At 46.8% G+C, this 17,693-nt stretch overlaps 1 protein-coding gene across 1 annotated transcript in view; it reads left to right on the forward strand.

The window, feature by feature from the left end:
• Positions 1-17,693, forward strand: part of SPTB (spectrin beta, erythrocytic) — a 112,676-nt gene that overhangs the window by 33,364 nt on the left and 61,619 nt on the right. Inside the window, exon 2 of the mRNA XM_006760091.2 lies at positions 17,090-17,288. Within this exon, the coding sequence (XP_006760154.1) occupies positions 17,141-17,288 (148 nt within the window). The 5' untranslated portion in view covers positions 17,090-17,140. The remainder of the gene's footprint in view (positions 1-17,089; positions 17,289-17,693) is intronic.

The following is a 17,693-nucleotide window of genomic DNA, read 5'->3' on the forward strand; positions in this document are numbered from 1 at the left end:
ATAATCCTATCTAATAGAGCGGGAATGTGCTAATTGACCCTCGCGCCATCACAAAGATGGCAGCACCCACAGCCAATAAGGAGGGAATATGCTAATTGCTGCCCTGCCCTCAAAGATGGTGGCACCCACAGCCACAAGATGGCAGTGCCCAGTCCCCTCGGCCCCACTGGGGCAGCAGGCGCACAGCTGCCTCCAGAGTCCCCCAGTCCCCTCAGACTCCCAGCCGCCCAGGGCCGGCCCGAGGCACAGGCTAGCCTCAGATGTCAGCTGCCCAGGGCCGGCCCAAGGAGCAGGAAAGCCTTGGCTGTCAGCTTCCCAGCTCCCCAGGGCCGGCCCGAGGTGCAGACAAGCCTCAGATGGTGGCTGCCCAGCCGCCCAGGGCCGCTCAAGGCTCAGGTAACCAGGGCCAGCTGAGGCTTGCGCTGCCGGCAGTGGCAGCAGCAGAGGTGGGGGGAGGGGGTCACCTTCCCCTGATCACCGGGTTGCCTCCCACCCCTGAGGGCTCCTGGACTGTGAGTGGGGGCAGGCCGGGCTGAGGGACTCCCCACTCCAGTTCATGAATTTTCATTCACCGGGCCTCTAGTAATAATAAACCAACCACATATCCTCAGGTGAGGATTAAAAAGATTTACTCTCTTAGCAACTTTCAAATATGCAGTATAGCATTAACTATAGTCACCATGCTGTACATCACATCCCCATGACTTATTTATTTTATAACTGGAAGTTTGTACCTTTTGTCTCCCTTCACCCAGTTTGCCCCTCCTCCTCCTGCCTCTGTCAACTACCAATCTGTCCTCTATATCTATGAGCTTGTTTTTTGTTTTGTTTTAGATTTCACACATAAATGAGGTAATACCTTATTTGTCTTTCTCTGACTTATTTCACTAATCCTAATGCCCTCAAGGTCCACCCATATTGGTGCATATGTAAAGATTTTATTCTTTTTATAGTTGAACTAGAGGCCCGATACACAAAATTCGTGCAAGAGTAGGCCTTTGCAGCCGCGGCAGCTGCCTGGATCCCTCGATCCCGGGGCTGCAGCCCTGGCTCCGTCCGGAAGGTCATCTAATTAGCATGTTATGCTTTTATTATTATAGATAATATTCCATTATATATCTATAATCTCACATTTTCTTTATCCTTTCATTTATCGTTGCACACTTAAGTAGTTTCCATATCTTGGATTTTGTAAATAAGGCTGCAATGAGCATGTATATATGTTTCCAAGTTAGTGTTTTCTTTGGATAAGTACCCAAAAATGGAATTGCTGGATCATATGGTAATTCTTTTTTAAATTTTTTGAGGAGCTCCATATTGTTTTCCAGAGCGGCTGCACCAATTTACTTTCCCACCATCATTGCACAAAGGTTCCTTTTTCTCGACATCCAATACTTACTAGTATATCTTGTCTTTTCTGTAATAGCCATTCTAATGGGTGTGAGGTGATATATCATTGTGGTTTTGATTTGGGTTTCCCAGATGATTAGTGATGCTGAGTACCTTTTCATGTACCTGTTTTCATGTACCTGTATATTTTCTTTGGAAAAATGTGAATTTAGATCTTCTGTCCATTTTTTAGTTATATTACTTGTTATTGAGGGGTGTTTTTTTTTGCTTACTGAGTTTTTTTAGTTTTTTATATGTTTCAGATATTAACCCCTTATCAGATATGTGATTTACAAATATTTTCTCCTTTTCAGTAGGTTGCCTTTTCATTTTCTTGATGGCTTTCTTTGCTGTGCAGAAACTTTATAGTTTGATGTATGTGTTTTTTGCTTTTGTTGCCTTTGCTTTTGATGTCAAATCCACAAAATTATCACTAAGACTGATGTTAAGGAGTCTACCGTTTATGTTTTCTTCTAGGAGTTTTATGGTTTCAGGCCATATAAATTGTAAGATTGTTTGTTCTATTTCTGTGAAAAATGCCATTGGAATTTTGGTAGAAAGTACATTGACTCTGTAGATTGCATTGGGTAGTATGGACATTTTAACAATATTAATTCTTTTATTCCATGAGCATGGAATATCTTTCTATTTGTGTTATCTTCAATTTTTTTCATTAATAGTTTTTGTCGTATAGTTTTCAGTGTATAGGTCTTTCAACCTCATTGGTTAAATTTATTCCTAGATAATTTTTTTCTTTTTGTTGAAATGGTAAATGGGATTGTTTTATTAATTTCTCTTCTGATAGTTTGTTATCTATAATAATAAAAGCATAATATGCTAATTAGACTGGACATCCTTCCGGGCAACCTTCCGGATGAAGCCAGGGCTGTGAGGGTCCCTGCCAGGGGAAGCCTGGATCTCAGGTGCCTGCTGGCGGCTGGAGGTAAACCCAGGTCCCGGGTGCCAGAGGGAAGCTGGTGTTGGCAGCCGGGGGAAGGAAGGCCTATTCTTACACAAATTTCATGCATTGAGCCTCTAGTTAGTATATATAAATGCAACAGATTTATGTGTCTTGATTTTGTATCTTATAACTCATACAGCTTTTTTTAAATGAAATATTTGTATAAATCTTTTGCTCATTTTAATTTGAGGTCTTGTTATCTGATCAGTGAGTTTTTTGTTTGTTTGTTTTTACATATGTTTTATTGATTTTTTACAGAGAGGAAGGGAGAGGGATAGAGAGTTAGAAATATCGATGAGAGAGAAACATCGATCAACTGCCTCCTGCACACTCCCCACTGGGGATGTGCCCGCAACCAAGGTACATGCCCCTTGACTGGAATTGACCCTGGGACCTTTCAGTCCGCAGGCCAGCACTCTATCCACTGAGCCAAACCGGTCAGGACTGATCAGTGAGTTTTGAGAGTACTTTATATAGTCAGGATCCAAGTTCTTTATCAGATACATGTTTTGCAAATATTTTCTTCCAGTCTGTCTATTTTTATTCTCTCAACAATGTCTTTTGAAGAGCAGACATCTTTACTTTAGGTGGCCAAATTTATCAAATTTTTCTTTTATGCTACCTGATCTTTTATGGATCATATTTTTGGTGTACTATCTAAAATATTTTGGTTAACATCACTAAGATTTTTCTCCTGTTTTATTTTTTCTAGAAGCTTTATAATTGCAGGTTTTACCTTTATTTTTAGTTAATTTCTGTATATAGTGTGAAATATGGGTCAAGGTTTATTTTCTTTTTTATATTATTTCCAGTTGTTCAGCACCATTTGTTGAAAGGCTATTCTTCATTAAATTGGTTTTGCACCTTGGTTGAAAGTCATTTGTATATATTATATTAATCTATTTGTGTGTGTGTGTGTACAGTCTATTTCTGGACTTTATTCTATTTCTTTTATCTATATATCTGTCCTTTTCCCATACTATGCTATCTTGATGACTGTAGCTTATGGTAAGTCTTGATATCAGGTAATGTAAGCCTTCCAGTTTTGTTCTTTTTTTTTTTTTCAAAATAGTTTTACTATTCTACTTGCTTTGACATACAAATTTTAGAATCAGCTTGTGGATTTATATTTTTAAATCTTGTGGGGATTTTTATTGGCATTGCACTGAATTTGTAGATTGGCTTGGGGAAAATTGACATCTTTTTTGTTGTTATTGTTAACCCTCACCTGAGGATATTTTCCCATTGATTTTTAGAGAGAGTGGAAGAGAGAGGGAAAGGCAGAGAGAAACATTGATGTGAGAGAAACACGTCAATTGGTTGCCTCCTTCATGAGCCCTGACCAGGACCAGGATCGGGGAAGAGCCTGCAACCAAGGTACGTGCCCTTGACCGGAATCAAACCTGGGACCCTTTGGTCTGCAGGCCGATGCTCTATCCACTGAGCCAAACCAGCTAAGGCAACATCTTAATAATATTTAATTTTCCAATCCATGGGCATGATATAGCTCTCTATTTAGATTTTTCATTTCTTTCATCAAAGTTTTGTAGTTTCCAGCCTATAGATTTTACATATATTTTATTATATTTATACGTAAGTATTTCATGGGTTTTGGGGATGCTATTATTCAATAAAATGTTGTTGAATTAATGAATAAATAGTGGCAACCTACTTGTGAATGCATGTCTTGATTCTGTACTCAAATTTTACAAGATGCTAGCAAATTTTACAAGGGCCCTAGAGGTTGGCAAACTCATCAAAGCCCTTGGGGATGGCCAGGTCAGCAGTGAGGCTCAGAGGTCTAAGTATAACTCTAGAAGGCAGGAAATACGGGTTTCATTCTGACATCCTTGTCACCACGTTCTTTAACCTTGGATAGCTCCTTCTCCCTGCCCAGGGTCAGCCTCCTAGCACAAGTTGTATATTGAATTAAGTCTACACTTTTCAGGGACTTTAGGCACAACTGGCTTTCCCTGGAGGTGCAATAGACAGTTGCCTTCCTTGCATGATTTGAATGTACTGAGTAGCCTGGTTGGCTAACCATTTCTCACCCATTGGCCTGGTTTGGCTCCTAAACTACCTCTTTTATACCCTTCTTTTGAGTAAGGTATTTTTTTTCCATAAAGCCCTTTTTAATATGTTTCCTGGAAGGGATACTCTGGCCCCTTGGAAAGGTAAATACATTTGTTCTACCCAATTATTACTATGTACTAATGAGCACCTACCATATGCAAGGACCTCCAAGGTGAAAATGGCATGCATTCCTTTAAGGGGCTTACAGTGAGAAGGAATTAGGTTATCAAAGTCAAATTTATTTAAAGAAGGGATTGGCCTGGCTGATGTGGCTCAGTAGTTGAGCCACATGAACCAAGAAGTTGCTGGTACAATTCCCAGTCAGGCACATGCCTGGGTTGCAGCTCGATCCCCATTGGGAGACATGCAGGAGGCAGCTGATCAATGATTCTCTCATCATTGATGTTTCTATCTCTCTCTCCCTCTCTCTTTCTCTCTGAAATCAATAAAAAATATATTTAAAAAAATAAATAATAAAAAAGGGATTGCAGAGTAGATCTGAAGGAGTGTCTCTTGGATCATTCAACTCAGGGGAGGAACCTGGCATCAAGGGAGGTTGGAGAACATGGAGGCTTGATGCAGGAGTGAAAGGGAAAGTTTCAGAAGGGGCAGCAGGGCAATGCCAATAGACTCCACCCACTGTACACTTTTCTTTTTACTATGAGAGTGTGCTATTAAACAGACCCTCAAACCTAATACTAAGAGATACTGTCTATTATTTGAAGACTAGTAGCCCGTTGTTCGATATTGCGCACAGTAGGCCGGCAGCCCGCCGCTTCTGCAGGAGCCAGCAGGAACCGCAGCGCACCGCAAGGAGCCGCACTGCTTCCACCGGGCCGTGTGGCTTCCAAAGGAGGCGGAAGCGAGCCTTCGGTGCCCATGGGAGCCAGGAGGGACCCGCAGTGATTCTGCGGGAGGTAGGTCTGCCGTCTCCTCTCCGGGCCTGCACTCAGCCACGGAGGCTGCGGGCTGGCCCCCCCATCCCTTTCTGTGTCCGCTCCGGCTCCGGGCGGCCAGCCCGAGCTGGGGTGTGGTAGCTCACCAGCCCCCTATCTCTGTCTCCGTCTCCATTTTGGGCCTCACCTGTGTGCGCAACCTCCTCCTGTTTGGTCGTGACCCGTTATGGTGTCCCAGCCTAAATTGCATATTTCCTCTTTATATTTATAGATAACAGTACTTTAGGACTATATGTTTCTATACAGATTATACATCATTTTCACATAACTTTATTTAATCTCCACAACAGCTTTATGTGGTAAGTGGTGGGTATTTAATTAGGATACCCTAACTGCTCTAATAAAGAATTAAAAAATAAAATTTTATTTCTTGCTCACATTATATATGAGTAAATGGGTATAAATTGAGACTTTGCTCCCCACAGTTATCCAGGAAATCAGGTTTGTTCCATCTTGGCCCCATAATGTAGATTCTAGGAATTTAGGGAAAAGGGTAAGAGAATTATGGGGAATATTTTTATGGCTAAGACCTTGAGGTGATGCACATTAACCTGCTCATTTAGTCACACAGCCATACCTAAACTACAAGGGGGGCCAGGCCACAGTTTCATCTGGGGAAACTGAGGTACAGAGGGGTTAAGTGACTTACAGTGGAACAAAAAGCTACTAAGTGCAGGAGTTAGGATTTCAACCCGGCACTTCTGTTTGGATAGAACAGGAATAATAATAGCAGCAAATAACAACAGTAATAATATCTAGCAGTTTGTGAATGTGAGTGTTTATTAATGGGACAATATACATAAAGGTCTTAGTAAATTCCAGACTCTGCTACACAGTCCTACAGGAGCCAGGTGTTTTTCCGGGGACTGTGGCCAGCGGAGTGACTGTGTGCACCAGCAGCCGGTGCTTCCCCATCAGCAGAGCCCAGGGAAAGGGGCTGAAGAGACTCTGGTGACCGAGAGGAGCTCTCTCTGCAGGCCTGGGGAGCTGTGCATGGCAGAAAGGGGGTCTTCCAGGCCTTTGTATGTGTCCAGGATGGCCCCACTGCGTCATGTATGTGCTCTGGCCAGGCATGGGGAGTCCTCTAGCCGGCACCTGCTCCCTCAGGAGTCCTTATGGGCCTGAGCAACTTTGAAAAGATTAACACTAATCTAATTATGTTAAAAGCTCTAGCATGAATGACTAAATTGGCACCCATAATTTATATATTATATGTAGGTTCGACTTTTAAAATAGCTCTTTTTGGTTGTGTGGCAGATACCACTCTATGACGACACTCCTATGACACAAGAATTATAAGATGTAAAAAGATCCTCCGCTGAGTGGGGTAGGGCTTCCCTGTCTAGAAGAGGTCTGGGTGAGAAGCTGCTGCTTTCTTTAATGTTTTGGGTGAGGAAATTGAGGCATGGGCTGAATCAGAGCTGCTCTGAGTGGCTTCAAGATTTGCAGACATTTATAGGAGCTTGGGCCCTGTGGCCTCTGCCCATCCCTGCTGCCAGTCTAGCCAAAGGAAAGAGGTGGCAGGAACATGTGGTTGAAGCTGCAGGGGCAGCAGTTGGCAATGTCAAGCATCGATGCCCAGCCTTGATCCACAGTGCTGCTGCTGTGTGACAACGTCTCTAGCCCCCTGGCCACCCTGACCTCCAAATTGGCCTCCATGTAGGGTGTTCTCTGCAGGAGCCACTGTTAGCTTCTTAAGGGCTCTGCATTTCTCAGTTCTCCATTTGTTCAACATTTTTTAGTCTCATTTCACATACACAGCATTATGCTGGGTAATTAGGACAAAAAGAATGAATTAGGATGTCCCTGGCTTCACCTATCTTACAGTCAATTGGAAAAGATAGAGACATAGATTATTATCCTACAAGGTGGTTAACCACTTTGATGAAAATGAGCACTGAGTGTGATGGGAACCTAAAAGAAGCACCCCACTGCCCCAGGGGATGGTGGTGAGATGGGGGAAGGGTTTGAAGGAGTGCAGACAAAGATGAGTTCTAAAGGAAAAGAAATTATTCTGAAAAGGAGAGAGGGTTTTCTGGGTTTAAGGGACAGCATGTGCGAAGAGCACGACCGGAGAGAGCCAGGGAACTGAATAGAGTTCTTTATGGCGGGAGGAAGGGTTGGGTTGAAAAGTGTTCAGGTAGGCGGTAGATCATGAAGAGCTTTGACTGACTTATTAGGGTTTTAAACTTTCTTCTGAGATAGAGAAGAGCTATTAAAGTATGGAAGTGACAGTATCATATTTGTATTCTAAGATGATCTTTCTGGAGCATGGGTATGGATACAAAGAAATCACTAGACTTAAAATGATGGTGGCTACAAGTGAGGGATCAGTGGAGATGGAGACTAGAGATTTGAGAGACATGGAGGGGGATGAGTTGTGAGATACTGTGAGAGAAGGAGAGGGGTAAGCATGACCTCAGGTTTGGGTTTAGGCCATTGGGATATTGGTGGACAGTGATAATGGCAGGAAGGAGTGGGACAGGGTTGGTGATAGATTCAGTTGGGGGTCATATTGAATAGGGGGGCCTGTGGCTCTGCCAGGTGGATGTTCAGAGGCAGTCAGATATGATGGATGGTAGTTGAGGAGGTAGATTTGGAAGCCATTATCATGAGGTGGTATTCAGGTCATGGGACTGAAGTAGAGAGCCTAAGGACGGTGTGTAGACAGGAAGAAGTAGAGAGGGCCCAGGATAGGACTTTGGAGAAACTTACCATTCAAGGGACAATAGAGGAAAAGTAGCCCACAGGGCAGGCCAAGGAGGAAGAGAGAGTTGAAAGAACAAGGAGCATGCCCTGGAAGACAAAGGAAGTGATTTCAGGAAATGTTGGAATGGCCAACAGAGCTTAACGCTGCTGAGAAGTCAAGCTAGGACCTGAAAACCATCTGTTGTTTTCAGCAACAAGGACAGGAAGTGTCAGTAGTAGCCTTAGGAGAGAATCATTTTATGAGGAAATGGGGGAAGTCAGGTTTCAATAAACTGAGGAGTTTGGTATGGAATGAGGAAGCTCTTATGAATGTACATAAATTTTCACCTTAGCAGCAGAGGTAAGCCATCATACCTCTCAGTTCATTGTCATTTTCTAGTCAAGGCCCCTCTCCTGGTTGGTTGGTTGGTTGATTTCCTTTTATTTCCATTTACCTTTCTATTCCTCTCTCACCTATCTAGAGGCAACCATTTTCATGTTTTTAAGAGTTATTTTTGTTTGTATATGTTTTATAATATATGTTGTTTTGTATGCATGTATTTTTAAATTATGTCAGTGGTGTATTATGGATCTCGTTCTGTTTCTTATTCTATGTTTTTAAGATCCTCCAATACTGCCTAGTGTCCTTCATGTGTACATTCGCCACATTTTACTACCCGTCCTCCAGTGATGGACACCCAGGTTACTAGTATACCCACCTTCCTCCACCACAATCGGTGCTGCAGTAAACATCCTTGCATATGTCTCCTTTTAGACCCGAGTGAGAATTTCTTTGGTCTGTATGCCTGGAAACAGAGTTGTAGGTATGTAACCTGCCTGAGAACTGGCAGACTGCCCTCCAGAATGGCTAGGCCAGTCCACACTCCCATCTGCATGTCATCATCTACACCTTGGCATTATCCAGCTGGGTGATGTTTGCCTGGGTGTCTCCTTGTTTTATTCTGAGTTTCTTGGGTAACAACCTGAGTATCTCCTCCCTTTTTTGTAAATTGCCTGTTTTTATCTTGGTAATTTTTTAAGAAGTTTGACTCTGAATAGGAGGAGAGGGAGGATGACAAGGAGGAGTTTTATCTAAGAAAGGAAAGACGTGAGCATATGAAGATGAAGATGAAAGGGAGAAGAGCTCAAGACTCACCTTCCTGCCAGGATTGGAAGGATGGGCAGAGGGGAGGCCTCTCCCAGCACAGCAATGAGACAATCACCATCACACGCTTTCCCTGAGCCCATCTTGATTGACTGCCCCCTTCACTAGGCCACAGAGGCAATGAAGGATCCATGAGGTTGGATAGGAGAGGAGAGGCAACCTCACTCAGATTCTAGGAAAATGTTAAATATTGTGTTTCTAAATGTTTGCAAATTGTATTTATTTTAAAATGCAAGGAAAGAGGAGAGGTACCTACATTTCAGCATATGGGATGTGACACAAAGTTGTAGAAGCACATGACACAACAGTGGGGATGGGGGGCACTTGGACCCTCCTGGTTGGAGCAGAGTTAGCGTAAGAGAGAAATGAGCTCAGCGCCGAATGGTGCAGGGCCTTGGATTAGACTGTGCGACACTGTTCCTGAAAGCTCATGGAGCAGAAGCGTGTCACTCTGAGAAGGGCTGTGCAGGATGGATCAAAGAGACTGAGCATGTACAGAGATGGGCCATTACACAAGTCCAGGTGGGGAACGGTAAGAACCTGGAGTGAAGTGGAAGCTTTAGAACATAAAGGAATGATGAATGGAAAACACTTTACAGAGCCACAGTGGCTGGCCTTAGTGATGAGTAAATATTAAATAAGTGCTCACTACACGTAAGTGAGAAAACTGAATGGGCAGTGCATGGATCAAGGTGTATGGTGGGGCCCTAGCCGGTTTGGCTCAGTGGATGGAGCGTCAGTCTGCGGACTCAAGGGTCCCATGTTCGATTCCGGTCAAGGGCATGTACCTTGGTTGCAGGCACATCCCCAGTGGGGGGTGTGCAGGAGGCAGCTCATCGATGTTTCTCTCTCATCGATGTTTCTAACTCTCTATCCCTCTCCCTTCCTCTCTGTAAAAAAATCAATAAAATATATTTTTTTTAAAAAAAGATGTATGGTGGGACAGAGGGGTTTAAAGAGAATCCAGAATTTGAGCTCAGGTCTCTAGGAGGAGGAGATTATTTGAGCACCTATATGTCCCAAGCCCAGTGCTTGGCACTGGCATACAAAAATGAATAAGACACACATGGCTGCTGCCTACAAGGAACCTATAGTCTAGGCAGGGGGAGGCCCAGCATTCCACCTGTGGGTGACCTTTCCAGCAAGTGGACATCACCAGCAGTGCCTAACCAAGCTGTATTCAGATTTACCTGTTTGTCTCACAAGTGTTTCTTGATAGTTATTTTCGATTCAAGATCCAAACAGGGTACACAAAGCATTCAGCTATTACATTTTCTAAATCTCTTTTGATCTACAGCAGTCCCTACTGTTTGGTGTGTGTGTGTGTGTGTGTGTGTGTGTGTGTGTGTGTGTGTGTTTTAATGCCACTGACTTGTCAAAGAAATGGAGTCAGTTGTCTGCAGAATGTCCCACATTCTGGATCTGTTTGATTCCTTATGTTGTCATTTAAGTTGTCTCTTGATCTCCTATAATTCCTATAAATGGGACGTTAGCTCTAAAGACTTCATCAGATTGAGCTTCACCTTTTTTGGCAAGAATGTCATTGATCTCAATGTCCTTTGTATTGCATCATATTAGGAGACGCACAGTAACTTGCTGTTCTGCTCTTAGTGATACTAAGATTCATCAATGAATTCAAGTGTTGGGAACTTGGTTCTATTGTTTAGCTCCCATCAACCTCTTATCTAATAGTTGTTGTTTTCCATGATCTTTTCTGAATCAGTTACTTCACTAAAAATATCTCAGTGATTATTTTGATCTATTCTTGATCACTTCCAATGTTAAGATGTCACTGGCTCCCTGTGCAGTTTTCATCAGAGAAGAGAGAGGTCACAGTGGGCATTCTGGAAAAGTCTTCATGGAAGATAAGAAATTGGACATCAATTTTCACTTCAACCATCATAGACTGTTACTTACTTGGAGAGTGGAGTCAGTGTCTATCTTTGAAAGAAGTGAGTTGGGAGAGAGAAGAAAAGTTACGGGGTTGTAGTAGCTTTCTGTGAATGGAGGTATTGAGCCCAGTAGAGGTTGGTCTTTGAAAACTATGTATGTATGTTAAGAATATCACCTCTCGAAGAGAAACTAAGATGGCGGCAGAGATAAACACCGGGAAGTTAATGCCGCTCACAACAATTGATTAATACCTCAGAGAAACAACACGGACTTCATCCAGAACCACAGGAAGCCTGGCTGACTGTAAACTCTACAACTAGAAGGAAGGAAAGGCACACTGAGACCCGCAGAAGCTGCAGGAGAGAAGCGCAGAGGTACGGGGCTCTCGCGGGGCTCGCGCGCGGAAAGGGGCCGGCACCTGAGGACGCGGCTGTCCTTTTGAATCCGGAGGGAGTCACAAGCCCCCGACGGCTCTGAACTCCGGTTCCGGGAAGTCTCTGGGGACCCGGGACTCAAGCGGGGAGAAACTGGACGGTCTGGCAGCAGGCGATCTTGGGGGCTGCTTTCCCTTTCACTTCACATCATAGACTGTTACTTACTTGGAGAGTGGAGTCAGTGTCTATCTTTGAAAGAAGTGAGTTGGGAGAGAGAAGAAAAGTTACGGGGTTGTAGTAGCTTTCTGTGAATGGAGGTATTGAGCCCAGTAGAGGTTGGTCTTTGAAAACTATGTATGTATGTTAAGAATATCACCTCTCCTGTCTCCTCTGATCATTCCCAGCGGACATTTGCCTCTGTGTAGAACGTGAGGCACTGATAGGTGCTATTAAGATAGAGGGCTAATGGGACAATCCCTGTATCAGAGCTGAGCTGCACCTGTTCCCCAGCCAAATCTCTGTAAGAACTGCTGGGGCCATGATCCCACCCTTCACCCCCATCCCAGCAGCTGCAGCATAACCAGAGCCAGTTCTTAGTAAGAGATTTTTCCATGAGGAGGGGACAAGTTGTGACATGTGTGCCTGAAGTCCCTGCCTGGTGACAGAAACTGGAGCAGAAGGGTCTGGGTAAGGCCTTACCAATGGCAGTGAGCTAGGATGACCAGGACCTTGCAAATGCATGGGGATCCTTCATGGTGGCAGCCGTGGATAGGAATCTTGAGACTTTAAGAAACCCAAACCACATCCTGCCACTGGTGACCTGGGAGCCAGGCAGGTCGGGATGGGAACTACAGAGTAGAAAAGCAGAGTGTGCTCTGGGAGGGAGGAGAAGCGGCTTAGTCCAGGCACTGGAGGTAATGTCCATCTGCTGGAAAGGTCACCCACAGTGGGTGTGCTTACCTGGCCTCTCTGTCACCCATGGTCTTGAAACCCCCTTATTCTCCTGTCCTGGGAGCTGTGTGCTCAGTCTTAGCCATATTGAGACTGAGCTGTAATCTCTAGGTAGAGATGTCTGGTAGCCTGAGGGAGGTGCCAGACTAGAGCTCAGGGGTAGGGAGGAGGGTAAGGCTGGAGGTAGGTTTAGAATACTCTGAAAATCTACTGGGCATCTCACTGGCTCTCTTGCTGGTTTTATTTATTTATTCAGTATTCATTGTTTCGTTCTCTCATGCCGTTTTAGCGAGTGCTTATATATTTGACTATTGGAGGTGTCTGTGAATGCGCATTACAAAGACATTGGCAGAAAAGTTACTGGAGAAACTTCAGGGTTTAATCTCCTGACCTGGGTTGTCATAGGACCAAAATATACTTAAAAAGCAGGTTTGGGGGCAGTACAAAATAGACAGCAGGTAAGGGGACAAACCTCACAGCGAGAGAGAAAACACAGGTAGAATGGGTCTAAGTTCTCTATTTAAGGAAGATGGTGTCCAAGCTATTGCAACAGCCTCCACCTGTGACCCTGATAAGGCAGAATAGCATCACCCTGTATCTCCCCCTCTTCCGTACCCCCGCCCCACCGCCCCGTTTCCTACACCTGAAGTAGACTGGGTTTTGTTGCTTCACACATTTGTGTGGCCCAGAGAAGAGGAGATGGGACAGGGAGGAGAAGCACATCCATCCGCTTGTGCTCAGCACTGTGGGGAGGGCCGAGGTGAGTTCTAGCTAGGGCTGCGGCAGCACCCTGCCGGCCGAGAGCAGCTGCCACTGCAGCCGCTTCTTGGGTTCCAGCCGCCCGGGGATTAAGTGGGCATAGCACAGGAGGTTGAGATTCTGAGGCCTAACACCTGATCTCAGAAGCGGATGGGTTCCTGGGCACACGTGGGAAGGGTGGAGCTGTGGTTTTCGTCAGTGATGTTGTGAAATCTACTAACCAAGCAGGCGCTCCTTCTGCCAGTGGGTGCCCCGTGCAGTCAGATGAGCTTTTCAGTACTGAGCTGTGGGCAAGTCTTCTAGGGACCCATCCTGCCCAGGATATAACCAGGGATCAGGCTGGCAGAGCTCACCGGGTGAGGGACTCTGCATTTAGAGACAGGTTTGCCCAGCTGCTAGACAGGCAGGTAGATGGGCGGGAAAGGTGGGCTTTCATGGACACAGGCCAGATGCTGACCAGATGCTGGCAGGTTATGAGGACTTCCTGGAAGCTTGGGGGTGAATTGGAAGTTATTGAACAAGGAACTACTCCTTAGACCTTTTTTTCCTGGGTTTCATGGCAGGGGAGTGAGGTACAGCGTGGGGTCTACTGTTAGCCATGTGCTTGCTGCCCTTCATACTCAGAGGGCCACTCTGGATGCCCAGGTGACTGACTGCCTTCCAGACCTGACCAGCTCAGCTCGTCTCCATGTTTCCCTCAGATATCAATTTAGATGTCATTTCCATGACTCCCCGTGGGGTTAGTTATCCCCACTGTGAGCCCCCAACATATGCTATTCTTTCCCATCCTGATGGCATCTTTATTGCGAGGCCTTCAGAGGAACAATTTGATAGTAATAGGAATAGACATGAGTGACACTGGGTTAAATTTGGTTTCAGGCATCGAGGTTTTGTGGTTGGGGTGTGTGTGTGTGTGTGTGTGTGTGTGTGTGTGTATGTTTTTAGTTTGGTTTTCTAGAATAACCATCTGTAGTTTTTTATTTTCTTATTTTCTGCTGCTCACACGTAAATTCTCCAAGATTCTCCCGTTGCCACTATGCCCCCCCCCCCACCTTCTTGGCTCTGATGGAATGCCATCTGGGCAGGCCACTGGGGTGGGTACAGCGGGGTGGGGGGTGGGGTGCAGGAAGAAGAGGGCCTCCCTTTAGTTTCTGAATCTTCTTTCCTTGGTGTTTGTCTTCAGGGACCTGACCCTGCTAGAAAATACGAAAGCAAAGAAAGAAAACTCTAGGCTTGTATATTTAGACACACGTGTGTGTTTTCACGTTCCGGGCAGAGCGTTGCCTGGCTGCTGCCTTCCCTGAGCCGCAGTCGCAGGAGGCATGGCGATTTTAAGCAGGATGAATTGCTGTCTAGTGGCTGCTCTCCTGCACCGGGGCCATCAATCTTGTCTCGAATGCTGGGCCGCTGGGCTGCCTGCTCAGGCTCATCTTTCTGGGGCAGACTTATTTACGGAGCCACGGCGAAGGTAATCTCACTCCCCCAGCCCCGTGGCCTGGGCCTCTCGTGGCCACTCTTAAAAATAGCCCAAGACAAGGAGAGCCAGGGTCCGGTTACCTCCTGCACGCAGGATCCGATCTCACCTTGCCTCTTGCATCTGGCAGCTCAGCCTTCTCGGCACTGGGTCCCTGGGCCTGTCAGTCCCCCTCCCGCTCAGAGCCAGCTGTAGTGCCCCCTGCAGGAAAGTGGGGAAAGGCATGTGGAGTTGGGACTCCTTCCCAAGTCCCTTGGCCCAGCCAGTTGGGTGGGAAATGCCAGCCGTGGAAGTAGCGTGTGCATCTGAAGAAGATGGTAGGTTTTCCAAAAGGACAGGGCCGTTCTTGGGTACAGGCCTGGCATCGTAGGGCATGTATGTTTGGGGTAATGATTGGCTTTTCCACCTTCCACCTTCCCTTCCCTGAGTAGTAAACACCTTTGTCAAGTCCTGGACGCTGGGGCATGCCCTCTGTCCCCATGTACCATGTTCTTTCCTACTTGTTTCCTTAGGATCCGCCTGGCCGAGGGGGTGAACTGGCTGCAGCTTGGCCTGTGGTCCCAGCCACAGCAGTCCTCCCCTAGATGACCTTGGGGAGGCCTCATTGCAGTAGGCGTGGTTTTCTCCCTTGTGCAGTTAGAGTGGATAATTCTGGCTCATGTCTCACCTCAAAGGGATGTGGTGGGATTGATTAATCAGAGTGGGGGAAAAGGCTATGAAGTGAATCTGTCAGGAAAACAAGGGTTCTAGCCCTGCAGTTATGATTGGATTGGTGAGCTTGCTTCACTTCTTCTTCAAATGCGTGCCTGCTTGGGTGGGCGAGTGTCTATGTTGGAGAGTGTGTCTGTGTTTGTAATATGAGTGCATGTGTGTGTATTTGTGTGGTGCATATATTCGTGGAGGGAGTGGTTTACCTGACAGCTCACTAGTTGTAGACACGTGCCATCTGTCCGCCTTGCAGCCTCCCCACCTGCCTCCCTTTGCTCTCTTGGACTCGAAGGCTCTGGGCTCCCTGTCCTCTCTTACAGACTTGACCTTGGAGTCCTTTAAGGTCCTGGGGAGATGACCGAATGGCAAGTACAGGGGAGGAAATCAAGGCTAAAGGAAAGCTAGTCGTTTTCCAAAGGCCTCAGACATTCAGGACCTAGCCTAGTGCCTCTAGCTTCCTGTCCCACTTTCCTCCCTGACCCGGCCCTCACCCTTTAGTTACATGGCACGGCTTCCAATTTTGCCATGTTCTTCCTCACTTTCAGAACTGCTCCTGCTCCTTCTTCCCTTTGTTGAGACTCGTCCCTTTCCATACACCCCTTCACGGGGTGCCTCCAAGCTTCCTTTAGGAATCAGCTTAAACTTCCCCTCCCCTGACACCCAGTGCTTCCACGAGTCCCCCACCTTTCCCGTTCTTTCCCAGTGGTGTCTGGCACCCGTCACACTCATTGTAATTGCTTATTTAATCATCTGTCTTGCTGCCTGAATATAAGGTCCATGAGGACAGGGCCCTTTCTGTCTTGCTCATAATTGTCTAGTATAGTGCCTGCCACCTCATATTTGGTACATATTTGAATTCATGAATTCATGAATGAATGAATGAATGAATGAATGAATACCCAGGGCTCCTGATGACCATGCTGATTGCATAGATGAACACACACAGCTCCATTGTCCATGGGATCCCCTCACCACCACCACCCCACCATCATGCTGATGGCTTTGATGGAACAGCAGGCTCATATGGGCTCCTTGTTCTGTCCTGGGATTCAACAGGAGGCCTTGTCTGAGCACCTGGTTGCACTTCAGAGAAGGCAAAACCAGAGCTCAGCTTTCTGAATATTTGCAGCTGGGAAAGAACTCTTGGGCAGCCTCTGGGAGGAGTAAACCTCCCCCAGCACAGCTGCCAGGGCTGCTGACACCAATGGCATCCAGAAGCTCACATTCATCCCTCTTCCCACTGGTTTGTGTTTGAGTCAGCTTCAGGCAACCTCCAGCTTCTCTCCTCTTCTCCTCTCCCCACACCCCAGGCTGTGTCCTGGCCCCAGACCCAGCCTGTCCCGCTAGCCTCAGGCTCCCAGGAGAGCTGCCCTCTCAGGCTCCGCAGCAGGGACAGTGGGTTTGGAGGAAGCGGGTTTGCTGCGACTGATGTCTCCACCTGCTGGCCATCCTGACCCTTGCTGCATCAGCTCTCTGTCCCCGCCGCCACTGCCGCTGTTACTGTTGCTGCTGCTGCTGCTGCTGCAATATTTTATATCCAAGGAGCCAGAGACCTGGGCAGGAAGCATGGCCAGGCAGATGGCACTGCGTGCTGCTCCCACAAGGATCTACTCCTGTTGGATGCTCCAAATAAGTTCCCCCTGAGAAAAAGTCCACGGGGGTGAGAGCTAGCCCCTGACTGTGTTGTTGTCCCCCCAGGGACTCTTCCATGAAGACTGAGGCAGGTGTAGCTGCTGAGAGCCTGCTGACATGACATCAGCCACGGAGTTTGAAAACGTGGCCAACCAGCCACCGTACAGCCGGATCAATGCCCGCTGGGATGCCCCGGACGATGAGCTGGATAATGACAACAGCTCGGCCAGGCTCTTTGAGAGGTCCCGGATCAAGGCCTTGGCAGGTACCGTTTGGGGCTCTGGGGGGTAGGGGAGGTTCACTCGCCTCCTTGTCTGTGGTGAATCCTCTGTGTGCGTTGACGTGAGCCCTGGCAGGGCGGTGATGGAGACGTGGCTGCGTGGCTCAGAGAGGCTGGGCCTCCTGGGGAGAGAGCGCAGGCTCAGGCAGCCTCTATTCCACGTGTCCTGCACTTCCTCCCAGGCGGGAGAGGGTGCCAGTGGGCCCTGCCCTCTGCCTGTGTCTTGCATGACCCGTGGCCACAGTCAGAAGTAAGAGAAAGTCTGGGCAAAGAAGTATCCGAGGGGATGGACAGCCAGGCAGGGGTATGTGGGGCCTCCATACGCACCTCAGTCTCCTGCCTGGGCCTGGATGGAGGAACAACCACAGCCTCTCTGTGGTCCCGAAGGGA

This window comes from Myotis davidii, unplaced genomic scaffold, assembly GCF_000327345.1.
Source record: "Myotis davidii unplaced genomic scaffold, ASM32734v1 scaffold337, whole genome shotgun sequence".
In the NCBI taxonomy this organism is placed as follows: Eukaryota; Metazoa; Chordata; class Mammalia; order Chiroptera; family Vespertilionidae; genus Myotis; species Myotis davidii.